General features: G+C 37.4%; 1 protein-coding gene across 1 annotated transcript; it reads left to right on the top strand.

Moving 5' to 3' along the window:
- The first annotated feature begins 1,016 nt into the window (after positions 1-1,016).
- Positions 1,017-5,436, top strand: LOC114274477 (clathrin light chain 2). Its single transcript, XM_028216402.2, has 3 exons — positions 1,017-1,560; positions 4,524-4,677; positions 4,779-5,436. Exons 1-3 carry the CDS (start codon positions 1,166-1,168, stop codon positions 5,205-5,207), a joined length of 978 nt encoding a protein of 325 aa, XP_028072203.2. The 5' UTR covers positions 1,017-1,165; the 3' UTR covers positions 5,208-5,436.
- Positions 5,437-14,436: the final 9,000 nt, after the last annotated feature.

Below are 14,436 nucleotides of genomic sequence, written 5' to 3'. Positions count from 1 at the left end.
CACCCACCACCACCACCCACCCGTCATCCGTCACCTACCTGCCACCACCACCCACCACCCGTCGCCACCACTACCACCACCACCCACTCGCTACCACCCATTACCCGCCACCAACCGTCACCAACTGCTACTCACCATCCACTGTCACCACTTTCCACATTCGTCTTCTGCCGCCACTTGCCATTTCTCACTCTTTTTTATATTTTAAAATTTTTTAAAACATTTTGTCAATTACCAAACGCGTTTGTAGTTTTTGTTTTTCTAAAAATAAACAAAAAATAAATAAAAACCAGTTTATAAAATTTTTGTAAATATAAACTGAAAACGTAAACATTACCAAACAGACCCAAAACTCTTTATTTTCTCTCTAGATTTTTCTTTTCTAAGGAGAGCGGGAGATGGCGGTGGTTCTCCTACTTTTTCGATCTCTCTCTCTCTCTTTTTCTGATTCTCATCTAAAATTGATGTTTGCTTCACCAATTTGGCTATCATCACATTATCTTTTCTACTTTCAAATCCAAAACTTTAAGATCTGGCTTCAGATCTTCTCACAATTCGAAGGCCGGTACTGGATAATGCGTTTGTTTCACGTTAAGTGACTACCTCAACCTCAATGTTCTATATTGACCAACGGATGTGGGGTCTTTAGATTCCAATTTGAAGGTTGCAGAATAGTGAATTTTTGAATGAGTTTGGTGATGACTTGGATCTGATTTTTTTTAAAAATTTTAGTTTGTTAATGTAATAATCTTTCATGTGTGGAGATTTCTTTCGCTTTCTTATGAGGGCATTTTCTCATCTTCTATGAAAGCTTAGATACTTTTTTTTATGGAGGATTTTTTAATCTCTTTTTGAGATCTTATAATATTGTTATATTATATTGATCCAATCATTTATTTATTTTGTAATAAAAATTTCTTCCTAATTAAAAAAAAAAATATAAAAAAATCATTCAAAAGTATATAATTGCAAGGTCTAAATATATTGGTCAATAAATGTGGACGTAATGTAATATTGCCACAATAATCTAGGGGTCCTGGTGCAATTAGAAAGAAATCACGTGCTTACCATTCCTCTCTTTCTTGCACGTAATCTGTATAGCGAGGATACAGGGAGAGAAGAGGAGAGAGAGAATCTAGCGAGAGAGAGAGAGAGAGAGAGAATAATGTCTTTCGATGCATTCAGCAACGACGATGGCTACGTCGGATACGACTCCCAACGCTTCGAGGGCGGCGACTACTCCGGCTACGCCGCCGCCGCTGATCCACCGCCGTACCACGGCGGCGCTGGCGGATTCACCGCCGACTACGAAGAGGTGACGGTGGATCAGGTCTCTCAGTCCGTCAACAGTCCTGATACCTTCGGATTTGGCTCGGATCCGAACCCTGAGTACGCCGAATCGTCGCCGTTCACTTCTTCGATCCCTATATCGAACGGTAATGGCAAAGCGTACGACATCGGTGAGGACGCCGACGGCTTTTTCACCGCCGATGGGCCGGTGCTTCCGCCTCCCAGTGAAATGCAGCCTGACGAAGGGTTTGCTCTTCGCGAATGGCGGCGGTGAGTCTTCGATTCATTCGTTTTTAGTTCATTTCTTGTAAATTTACAGTGGTAAAGATCTGTTGTTTGTTGCGATTCACATAGATCTGTTTTTCTTCTTTTTGTTCTTTAGCTTTTCCATGGTAATTGAATTCAGTTATTAACTGATTTCTCTATTTTTATATGAATTTTTTCATTATCATGTGTTTTTATGTCTAATAGTTTATGAGATGAACTCAATTGTCATTGAAATTATGAAATTACTGTCTATTACAATGATATATAAGATTTTATATTATCGTAATTAATATGTTTTTATTTGTTTTGAGTATCTAGGTTCAGGTGTTTGATCCTTTCCCAAGAAAGATATAGATCTCATTATTACATGGTGGTTTATTTATTATTCTTTCTTGGTTTATTAGAACCTTTAAATCTTATGCAGTTAAATAGTCTGCCAGGATCCTTTTAATTTTCGTGCAGTTAGATCCACTTTGATCCAGGTCTGTGGTACATAATGTTAAATCCACACATTTTAAATCCACATCCATTCAAACAGATCTTAAGAATTTTACATGTAAGTGTCTATGACGTATCCGTACCCATATCTTACTTTTGGACTTGCACCCAGAACTCATTCCTGTGTCATTATGATACATTTTGTTCAATGTTAGTGTGATGGATGCAGTGTCATCTGCATCATGTAGTGTAAGTTTGATACCTTGCATACCAAGTGAAGGGTTGCTTAAAGTAATTGACTTCTTTGGTGGTCTTTATGAGTGGTGTCCGGGTGCTTTGCAAGTAATTAATCAATGAGCTGCCTTTCTGCTTGGTTCTAGCTTCAAAATAATGCTAGCTTGATTATTTTGTTGAGCCTGTTTACCTGATTTCTCTTGCCTTGGGTATTGGGGGTGTGCACGGGGCAGTTTTCAGAAAAAAAATCTCAACCAAACTGCTATGGTGGATTGACTGGAATTGCCAGAGTTGCAGAACCACGGCTCAACCAAACTGGTGGGTCAGTTGAGTTATACCAGCAGTTTTGACTTGATGGTTTAGGCAAGTGCAGTTGGTGGAAATTCAAAAAAAAAAAAAAAGCACACAAAAGGGAATATATATACTTCTCATCATCAACTTACACAACAACTCATCAATTTCAATACAAATTTGCTATCAATTCCAAATCCAAACACAAATCTAGATATATTTGCACAAATTAATGGAAAAAATAATAATAGTGAGACAGGTGAGCTATTTGAGAGAACTAAGATACAATCGTGGCGACACTGTCGTGTTGTTACAGGAGGGGCAGATCTATGTGTTAGAGAACTAGTGAGAAACTAACTTTGTGATTCAAATCTACTTCAACTTGATGAGTTGCGAGTATTGGAAGTGGCAACCGTCTTGGGTGGTCGGCAGCATAAGGTGCATAATGGTGATCTGATGGTCTGTGGTGGTGTTGGCAAGGTGGCTCTGGGGGTTGAGAAAGAGATTGCTTGTGGGTGACAATGAAAGGTGGTGGTGGGGGGAATTGGTGATACTGGAGAGCGACAATGGTCAATGGTGGTGGGTGATAGTAAAGGGGGGTGGTAGGCGATTGTGGGAAGGAGATGCTGTCAAAGATGCCAAAGGAAAAAAGGAGGTCTCGTTAGGGTTATTAGGTGTTGGTGAGGTGGGATTACGTGTGGATGGGTATATGGTAAGTAGATGGGTTGGGCGCAAAGGTGGATGGTGACGATGGTCAACAACGGTGGGTAATAGTGAAGGGGGGTGATGGGCGACTGTAGAGAGGGAAGCGTAGGAAGGAGATGTCTGTCAAAGATGCCAAATGAAAAAAAGAATGTCTCATTAGGCTTAGGTGTTGGTGAGATTGGATTAGGTGTGGATGTGTATATGGTAAGTGGGTGGGTTGGGTCAGTTTTACTCACGCTATAAAAATAATGTCCAATTAGTACACATTAATGTGTGTTTGGGGAGGAAAATATTAGGGGCACACTTGACCTTTGACATAGTGCATAAAGTGGTTGCCCCGTGACTTCAACTCAAACCTCAAAGTTATTAAGTTAAGGTTTTACCAACCAATAGTCACCCCTATGCGGGTGGTTAAATTTTAAGCCTTTCTGCCAAATAATTCATTTGATTATTTACACGGAGACCTCCTAAACTATTAAGAAGTATCACTTTGACCTCTAAACTATAAAAGCATACAAATGGACCCTCTAAACTATAGGGAAGTATTACTTCACTTCTTAAACTATAAAAGTATACAAATGAGCCCCCTATACTATCGGCTTACAACACTCCCAATCCATGCAAATCAGTGCGGTTTGTGCGGATCGAACGGTTATTTACACCACTCTACTAGAGTGGTTTGGTGTGGATTGGTACGATGACTAGCGCCTTTGTTAGAATCATGATTCGGTACGAGTTTTAGCCAAAACAAGTTGAATTATATTGTTGAATAAATTTTTTTGAATCATGCAATTCACTATAATTATTATGATTCACTGCAATTCAATTTTGTTCTTATTTTTGTGTACATAGTGTATGAAATGACATCATTTTCGTCTCTCCATCAAGAAATTAAATTAAAAAAAAAGAGAAGAGATTAATTAATTATATTGATATATTTAGTTTTTTTTTTGTTTTTTTATGTATATATATATGCAATTTAATTATATCACTTCATTTCGAACACTAAGAATTTTTTTAATGTATATATGTATTTATATATTATTTTAAATAAATTGAATCTTATGATTCACAATTTACTATTTTTAGCAAAATGATTCCCGATTCGATTCACAATTTGATAATAATGATGGCTAGCATGAGAGTAGGGGAAACAAAGAGATCTTAGATTTATGTCTGTTGATGGGATGTATCATGTTATATATTCAGATGAGGAAAGTTCATAATTAAATTAAAATATTATGAAAATGCTCGTGAACATTTTTTTTAATGCTAGAATTTCATGTTGATCGGTGCAGTCAAAATGCCATACGGCTTGAGGAGAAGGAAATGAAAGAGAAGGAGATGCGGAATCAGATTATTGAGGAAGCTGAAGAGTATAAACGAGCTTTTTATGAGAAAAGAAAACTCAATATTGAGACTAACAAGACCGACAACAGAGAGAAAGAGAAGGTGGAACCTTGAAGAGAGTCTAGTCTACTTATCTTTTATTTCCCTTTATATATATATATATATATATTTCAACTTAATCTGTGTGTTTTTGTCTGGGGCAGTCATACTTGGCCAGTCAAGAGAAGTTCCACAAAAGTGCTGATAAACAATACTGGAAAGCAATATCAGAGCTCATTCCTCACGAGGTTGCCAATATCGAGAAGAGGAAAGGCAAGAAGGAGCAAGAAAAGAAGCCTGGGATCACAGTCATTCAGGGCCCAAAGCCTGGGAAACCCACCGATCTCTCAAGGATGCGCCACATATTGGTGAAGCTGAAGCACACACCACCTCCTCACATGGTACCCCCCCCAACCCCTCCCACTAAGGATGCCAAAAATGGAAAAGATGGGAATGATACAAAAAGTGGAAAAGATGCCAAAACTGAGGCAACAAAGCCAGTTACATCTGTGAAAAATGCCGACTCTAATGGTGCTCCAATCGCATCCAAACAAGAAGATTCTGCTGCAACTGATCCTGAGCCTTCGACCTGAGTTAGAGATTCGATGGACTTATTACATACATCATACATTTTTTGAACCACATTTTTATCAGTTTGTTCCATTTTCTCATTGTTGTGTGTTTTGTTGAGCTTGCCATCATTTCACCTCCTGTTACTGGAAGCTGGTTGTTGCATTGTGTTTGTATTGAGATTTTAGGTTTTGTTGTGACACATTCTTTATAGAATTCTAGTTTTATGGGCTGTGATTTTCTTTGTGAGAATTCTAAATTTCTTTGATGAGTTGAAGTTTCAGAAGGTATAGATGACAGGGTTCTACTGTAAAAATAATCCCGCTGCTGCATTTAGAGGTGCTAGATGAACCAAGACACTTGATTTGAATTTGACTTGTTAAAAACTCTATCAAAATCGATTTGATATGGAAACAACTCGAGTTTGAACATATTATAAAATTTGTTAAGTTATCGAATCAAATTTGAATAATAACTTGCTATTGGGTTTGATAAGTTTATATGTATTATAAAAAAAAGGGTGACCATTGATTCAATGGTTAAGACTTGACCTAATAACCTTGAGGTTATGGGTTCAAGTCTTGGGACCACCACTTTGTGTATTATGCCAAAGGTTAGGTGTGGATTCAATCTTTACTTTTCCAAACACACATTAATGTGTACTAAGTGGGCGTTATTTTTTTTTTATATGTATTATAAAAAAATTAAACTACTTGAGTTGAACTCGTATTTAGTTTGTTAAAAATTCATTTATGAATATGACTTGTGAGGTGTCCAAGCTTTTGCCTAGTCAGGTAAACAAAAAGTTGGAATGCATATTGAAACTTGTAAAATTTCTCAGTCAAACTTGAATAACCAGTTTGTTTCGATTTGTTTACAGCACCGCATTAGCTGAATGTGGGAGGTTTGTACCAAACCATCTTAAAATCAAAATAGTTTTAGACTTCGTCAGAAACTCATGTTTTGTGAAGGTGATTCATTTTTTCAAAAAATCAACTTCACAAAATAACTTTAGTTGGAAAAATAATTTCGAAACTATTTCAATTTGAAAATTTTAATTTGTGTCAAAAGGGCATGAGTTGGTTTTTGAAAAATGAAAAAAAAAAAAAAAATCAATTGTGTTGGTAGAGTTTTAGAATTATAATTTGAGAATAAAATTATATTTTGAGTTTGTGAGTTTTAGAATTATGAATTGAGTATGGAAAATTTATTTGGTTATGAGTTTTGAAAATAATTTTGAATTGAGTTTGAATCGAGTGATGTGACATGATATTTGATTAAAAAATTTAAAACTCACAACTAAACACACAACCTAAAATTCTATTCAAAACTTATAAAAAAATTTTAAAAAATTTTCAAAATATTTTTTATTTAAAATATAAAAATAATAGGTGTAAAAAAAGAAAAAAAATACGAACAATGTTCTGATCAATCGCCCAGACGTCCAGAAGAACGTCCGAGTAGATGACCGAATAGATGAGTTTTCAAACACGGGTGTGAATATGATTTTTGAAACACGAAACCAAATGTTGCATTCAAATCCGTGGATAAAATTATGTTTTAATAGCCCCACTAAACGCAGCCATTGTTTTTCATTCTATTTGGGGTTGATGTGTTCATTTCATGGCTATGAAGGTTTTGGGTTACATCGAGGTGTTGGAATCTTTGTACTTATACTCAGTGACGGAATCCTAATTTTGTTATTGGATGGACCGATATTTAAGTAAATTATTTTCCACCATATATACATTGGCATATATATATATATATAATATGATATGTAACTTATATTTATATATACAAACACACACAAAAAGTCACACACCAAGGAATCAATTTCTGGTTGGATAAAAAAAATTTCTTAATGCAAAATAAAAAGAGAATGTAAGCTGGGAAAAGAACAAGATACATATATATGTTTTTTTGGACATTTATTTATAAATGTTTCTTTATTTATTTATGTTTCATTTAATTTAAATTATTTTTTTTTATATTTCAATAAGTCATATAGGTGATGTACGGGAAAGAAATAAACCTTATCGTATAATCCTGTTGATCAAGTTTGCGCTCCTCCGTACGTCGTCGCTTTACTCCCTGAAAACACAAACGTGAGCTAGTCGGCGGGTGTGTGCCGGATACCTCTCCGATGCCTAAGTCAGCGAAATAGACAAATAGACAAAAGCCCTGCGTATTCGAGAATCAAAGCTGTTTTACCTCTCCATAGGTGGTTGTGAGCTTTTATAGGTTCCGCGTGGCACAATCCTAGTAGGACTTTTATTCCTCTATGTAGAGTCCTCCTAAGAGTCATACTCCTGAAAGATAATACTTATCCTTCAACACCCCCTCACTGCTTAAACCAAGTGAGATGATTTTACCATGGTTGGATTCCAATATGACCGAGGTAAACATGGCCATGCTAAGCCACAGAGTAGACCAAACTATGCCTAATGGTTCTTCCTTTCACTGCTCTTACCTCGGTTTCCCCTGTACAAATCATGGTATGCTTAGACCGAGCTAACTAATAGCAAGGTTCTAACTGAGCCAACAATAATACACCACGACTGGGCTGACTCTGAGTGTGGTGACCGAGCTAACTGCAAAGCTCTCTTGGACCAGACTAACTTGAAGGCCATCTTGGACCGGGCTAACTCCAAGGCTATCTTTGGCCGACCTAAATCCAAGGCCTTTATACTCAGCCCTTCTTACCGTGGCCCACAATGGCCCACTACTCAGCTCGGCCCAATTTAGATATAAATTTCCCTCTTAGGTGACATAATTATCAAAATATCCATATATTTATATTAACAGTGTGAATATTCCGTGATGTGAATATTCACACTATAAAATATGAATGTTCACATCACTAAATTACTAAGCATTCAAAAAATATTTATAAGGATAAAATTATCTATAAAATATTTTCAATAGAAGAATTAGTATTTGATGGATCAAATATCTAACTAATAAAATTTATTAGAATACAAGAATATATTATGTACTAATTGAGACACAAGTATTTCAAAAATGATTTCCTAATAAACCTCCCACTTTTTTTTTAATATCAAAGAAGCGATACATGTATTAAGTGTTGAGGTAAACAATATCCTTCATAAAAGCAAGGGGTCATGACCCCCATAATCTTCTAAATTATATTTGTATTTAACCCTTTCATCGACTCACATCAGATATCGTAATCCTTTCATCGACTCACATTTGTATTTAATTTTATACTCTAAATTATATTTGTCATTTATTTTTGTAGATACAATGCAATTCGATGAAAGGGTTAACAATATCCGATCAACTTGATTTTTTATAAGTATGTTCTATTCGATATATTCTAAAAACTGAACAGTTTAGATCATTAAAATGGGTTCCAAAATGAGCCCATATGGCTGCTTGTCATTACAATCTTCTTAGATTTGCTAATACTTTTAGGGTGCGTTTGTTTGAACAGACTGGATAAGAGGGGATTGTAATCTATCGGACTATTAGTCTTGGGATACATTGTCTCAGGACTATTTGGTTAGATTGGATTTGTATCCTATGTTTGTTTAGTCATTGGATTAGATGTCTGGATTGGTCTATTTTAGTGAATCCAATGTTTGATTAGACAGACTAGATAAGGATAAATGTTCAAAAGATTATTTTACCCTTATAATTTATAATTTTTATTTAATATATAATTTTAAATTTGTAATATATAATTTATAATTTAACAACACTAAAAAAATTTAATTTATAAGGCCATAATTTTTAATTTATTATTTTCAATTAAATTAAATTTATAATTTATATTTTTTATTTAATATATAATTTTAAATTAACGACAATAAAAAATAATTTTATTTAATATATAAATTAATTTTTTTTGAAAATTTAATTTATAAGGCCATAATTTATAATTTATTATTTTAAAATAAATTTAATTTATAATTTATATTTTTATTTAATATATAATTTTAAATTAACAACACTAAAAAAATAATTTTATTTAATATATAAATTAAATTTTCAACAACACTAAAAAAATTTAATTTATAAGGCCATAATTTTTAATTTATTATTTTTAATTAAATTAAATTTATAATTTATAATTTAAAATTTTTATTTAATATATAATTATAAATTAATAACACTAAAAAAAATAATTTATAAATGTTCAAAAGACTATTTTACCCTTTTCTAATTATTTGCTAAGTAATAGCATGGGGGTAAAATGGACATTTCAGAGCCTAATCCCATGGGATACCAATCCCATGGAAATAATCCCCCCCCCATGGGATAAGATAGTCCCACAAATATGGGACTAATAGTCCGGGAGAACTATTAGTCCGGAGCAAAAAAATTGAAACAAACAATGAACTATTAGTCCGGTGGGACTAATAGTCCAATCCCACCCCCTAATCCTTCAAAACAAACACACCCTTAGTTCTTATTTGCATAAAACTAGGACTGCAAACGAACCGAACTGTTCATGAACAGCTCGAGCTCGGCTCGTTTAAAGCTTGTTTGAGCTCGACTTGTTTACTAAATGAACGAACTCGACCTCAATTTTTAGGCTTGTTTATTAATTGAGCCGAGCTCGAGTAGCCCTAAGCTCGGCTCGATAAGGGTTGTGAACATAAAAATAAATAAATTAATAGTTATTTTTAATAATATATTAAATACGTTTTTAATAATCTCTTTTATTTTTTATTTATGTTTGGTGTATGTGTAAATTTACATATTTGATTGATGATATTTATTATTAATATAAGTATTATTATATATTTTACTCATAATTTTGTATTTTTTTTAATCTTAATACGTAAATTAATTTAAATTTAATTTTTTTTCAAGATCAAGCTCGAGCTCGAACTCAGCTCGTTAATGTAATCGAGCGAGCTCGAGTCGAGCTTGAGTTTAACAAATATTTGACGAGCCAAGCTCGAGCTTGATTTTTGAAGCTCGACTAGAGTTTGGCTCGAGTTCGAGCTCAACTAATTCTTAATAAACGAGTTTGAACGTTTGAAAATTCAACTCGGCTCAGCTCGTTTGCAGCCTTACATAAAACCCAACTTTCCTATCTTCACAGTGTTTATGATTAATCCACTCATATGATAAATGTATGTCTCATACAATTATTAGTTTAAATATGTATTGGGTTAGAATAGTAGAGTTTGGAATGATTTGGTTATATAATTATATGGAATTATATTTCTTATTATAAATAGTTGTGGGGGCCGAATTGAATTAATGAGGAAGGCCAAGGAATCCGATTGAGACAAAAGCCGAAGACAATTCGGCCTTGACCAGGGGCTCAAGGAGTTGAGTATTCGAATCGGCTATATAAGGAGCCGAACGGGAGCCATGGCTCAACAGGAAGGCCAACTAAATAATTATGTGTAAGGTTAAGAGTGGGCCCGACCTTTGGGTCTAGACGTAATATAAAAATGGAGGAATGTTAGCCAAAGAGAGGTATGGGAAAAACAAAAAAAGATAACTTGAGATAGAAGTAAATTTGAGGGGATACTGACTTGTCCGTCGGAGTACTAATTTCGGCACTCTCGACCGGAGTGTTGATCTCTTTTTCAAGTAGCAATCAGAGGATCAAGAGCGTTTAACTGGATCGAAGAGTATTTCCAAACCACTTCACCACAATTGGCGCCGTCTGTGGGAATTCTCAAGTGCATCCATGGCAGGCGTGACAGATGATCCTTCGATAGTTGCTGATGATGTTGCACCAAGAGATGACATTACTCCAAGAAACATGCTTGGACTGGAGAATATCATTGCGCGAAGGGCCCTGAACTTCGACCCAGTAGCTCAAACCTCACCCTAAACTTCTGTGCAGGAGACTGTGTAGACGATCATGGATCAAGCAAAATGAAACAAACAACGTCTAGAAGATATGATGGTTGAGAACGAGCACTTACGTAAGGAATTGGCCCTGGAGTTAGCCAAATCCCAACAGGCCACACGTCATGACCGAGGCCGATTCCCAGAAAAGAAAGATGATCGACGACATCGACTACAGAAACATGATAGTGGCAGTTATTCTGACTCTCCATCTCAAGAACCCAGAAAGAAGGGGCGGGTTGGTGCGTCGAGCTTATCCGAAGGAAATCCATATGTACGTCACAGACGAGGGAAAGGAAGTGATGGTTCGGATGAAAAGGACATGCACGACCCTTTTGTACGACGTATTGTAAGAGCTGTGCTGCCTAAAAAGTTCAAAGCACTGACATTCACCCTGTATGACGGAAAATCAGACCCCACAGATCACATTCGTCACTACAAACATGTAATAACGTTGCATGCTGACGATGAAGCCCTCATGTGTCGGATGTTTCCAAGTAGCCTGGGACCGTTGGCAGTTAGATGGTACTATAAACTGGAGCCGGCATCAATAAGAAGCTTTCATTAGCTCCAAAAATCCTTCAAGTCAAGATTCATCACCAACAAAGTTCAACCAAAACAAGCCGATTCTCTCTGAGTGATGTAGATTAAACCAGAAGTGACCCTCCGCAAATATTCGACGCGCTATTAGGAGTGTTTCAACTTGGTGGATGATGCCTACAATGATTCCATGTCCATTACCGCCTTTTAGATGGGTTTACATCTCGATAGTCCTCTCCGCAGTTCATTGACCAGATGGCCTCCCAAAACAGTATGGGCACTAATGAAGAAGGTTGAGGAGTACTGTAAGGTGGAAGACGATGCCCTACGGGTCAAGGTCGGATAGAAAGTCTCTAATTGGCTTTGTTTGGCTTGGTTCAGCCGATAAGCGCCGTGCCACCAAGGAGCCTAGAACCTAGGACTCGGGCTAAATGAGACAACCGGCATGACTCTCGCCGATTAAGCGGGCAGTGTTTACACCGTTCAAACAAACAGTATCAAGTGGATAACAGGTGCATCAAATGTTCGGACAAGAAGTATACAGAATTGGCAGAGCCGATCGGTAAGATTCTACCCAAAGTCCAGCATCTTCCATTCTTTAAGGGCCGTCCAAGATGATGGGGCCTCCTGATACCAGGAGAAGAGACAGGCGGTGCGAATATCACAAGGACTATGGCCACGACACTGACAGTTATTATGCACTGAAGGACCACCTGGAGGAATTAGTACAAGACGCCTGGCTGGCGTAACATGTCCGAAAGAACAATCCACCGAACACAGTAGCTCTACGGCCGGATTCACCTCCACTTGGTGTAATTCACATGATATACGGCCTACCGTCACCAGCCCAAGTACATATAATTCAGTTGCAACCTAGCCTATCCAAGCTGATCACACCAGCCAAACGGCCCTATGAAACTGGCAAGTTCAACTTCGACAACACTAAACTAGATGAAGTAACTCTCCCTCACACTAATCCCCTCGTCGTCGAGCTACATATGAACCGATTCACAGTCGAGCGTGTTCTCATTGATTAAGGAAGCACCTTAGAAATAATGTATTATAAGACGTTCGTTAAACTCGGCTTCACTGATTCGGATCTGTTACCGGTCGATTACCCATTGTGCGGCTTCAACGCTAACCCTAAGTATCCCTTGGGCAGGATCAAACTACTAATATGGGCAAGTACTAAATCAGTCGACGTGGAATTTCTGGTTGTCAAACTCCCGTCGCCATACAATCTTATCATGGGAAGGACCTGGTTGTACGCTATGCAAGCTGTGCCAAACACTTACCATCAACTACTCCGTTTTCCAACTGAATATGGCATTGAGCAAATTCGGGGCTCTTAGAAATCGGCATAGGCATGCTATCTTATTGTTGCTGCAAAAAGGCCAAAAGAACTGGAGGTGAACTCGATTGAAGTATCGGATCAAGAGAGTCTCAAGGACATTGGGAAAATCCCCAGCGATAAAGCAACTGAAGACCTTGATCAGATCGAAATCAATGGAAGCCCTGACAAATTCTTCTTGATCGACACTTCCCTGAATGAAGTTAATAGACATGAGTTGGTTTCCTTCTTACTCGACAATCTCGACGTGTTTGCATGGACTCCATACGAAATGCCGGGGGTGGATCCAGACGTGGCCCAGCATCCTTTACAAGTCGATTCAAAATTCAAACTAATCATTCAGAAAAGTCGACGGTCAGTCGTGGAGCATGCATCGGCCGTTGTTGATGAAGTTAACAGGTTGCTTGATGCCAGGGCAATTTGTGAAGTAAATTATCCCACGTGGCTGTCCAATACCGTGGTCGTAAAGAAGAAGAATGGATCTTGGCGCGTCTGTATGGATTTCACATATTTGAACAGGGCTTGTTTTAAGGATTGTTTTCCTCTTCCTAGAATTGACCAACTTGTAGCCGTAACGGCACATCATCAACGCATGAGCTTCTTCGATGCTTACAAAGGTTATCATCAAATTTCCATGAATCCAAAGGATCAGGAAAAGACTGCATTCCTCACCCCAAGGAGAACCTATTGCTACAAGGTCATGCCCTTTAAGCTGAAGAATGCGGGGGCAACCTACTAGAGGCTGGTTACTACTATGTTTAAGGAACAACCCGGCCGCACCGTGGAAGTATACATTGATGACATGGTGGTGAAATCCAAGGAAAAGCACGCCTATCTAGCCGATTTATCAGAGACCTTCGGCGTCCTTCGAAAGTACAAAATGAAATTGAATGCCTCGAAATGTGCATTCGGTATCGGATCCGGCAAGTTTCTTGGCTATATTGTCAACCATCGCAGAATAGAGGCCAACTCGAGGCAGATCACAACAATTCTAGAACTCGGCTTCTTTCAGTCAGTTAAAGAAGTTCAAAAGTTGATGGGAATGGTCGTTTCCCTCAATAGGTTTATCAGCCATTCCTCAGATCACTGCCGACTATTTTTTCACACTTCGGCAGGGTGAAGCATTCCAATGGATCACTGAGTGTGAGGCCGCGCTAGACGACTTGAAAATTTATCTCCGTTCAGTGCCATTCTTGGCAATCCCATCGCCAGGCGATCCGCTCATCTTGTATCTAGCAATATTTGACCGGGCAGTCAGTGCCATGTTACTGAAGGAAGAACTCGGGGAGTAGCGATCAATTTACTATGTAAGCAAGGCAATGGTCGACGCCGAAACTCGATACGTACCATTGGAAAAGCTCATCCTTGCTCTCATAGTGGCTTCAAGAAAGTTGATGCATTATTTTTAGGCTCATACCATAGGGGTATTAAAGGACTATCCACTCCGATCAGCGCTCTGAAGCGTGGAAGCATCAGGGCGAGTCTCTAAATGGGCTTTGGAACTCAGCCAGTATGATATC

Source organism: Camellia sinensis, chromosome 9, assembly GCF_055761805.1.
Source record: "Camellia sinensis isolate YWXY chromosome 9, ASM5576180v1, whole genome shotgun sequence".
Lineage (NCBI taxonomy): Eukaryota > Viridiplantae > Streptophyta > Magnoliopsida > Ericales > Theaceae > Camellia > Camellia sinensis.
This window is presented reverse-complemented; position numbering and strand designations above follow the sequence as displayed.

Excerpts from the sequence above, each read along its gene's own strand:
- LOC114274477 (XM_028216402.2), top strand. The coding sequence starts at position 1,166 with ATGTCTTTCGATGCATTCAGCAACGACGATGGCTACGTCGGATACGAC. Across the intron at positions 1,561-4,523 it reads GCTCTTCGCGAATGGCGGCG|TCAAAATGCCATACGGCTTG; the intron begins GTGAGTCTTCGA and ends TGATCGGTGCAG. Across the intron at positions 4,678-4,778 it reads ACAACAGAGAGAAAGAGAAG|TCATACTTGGCCAGTCAAGA; the intron begins GTGGAACCTTGA and ends TGTCTGGGGCAG.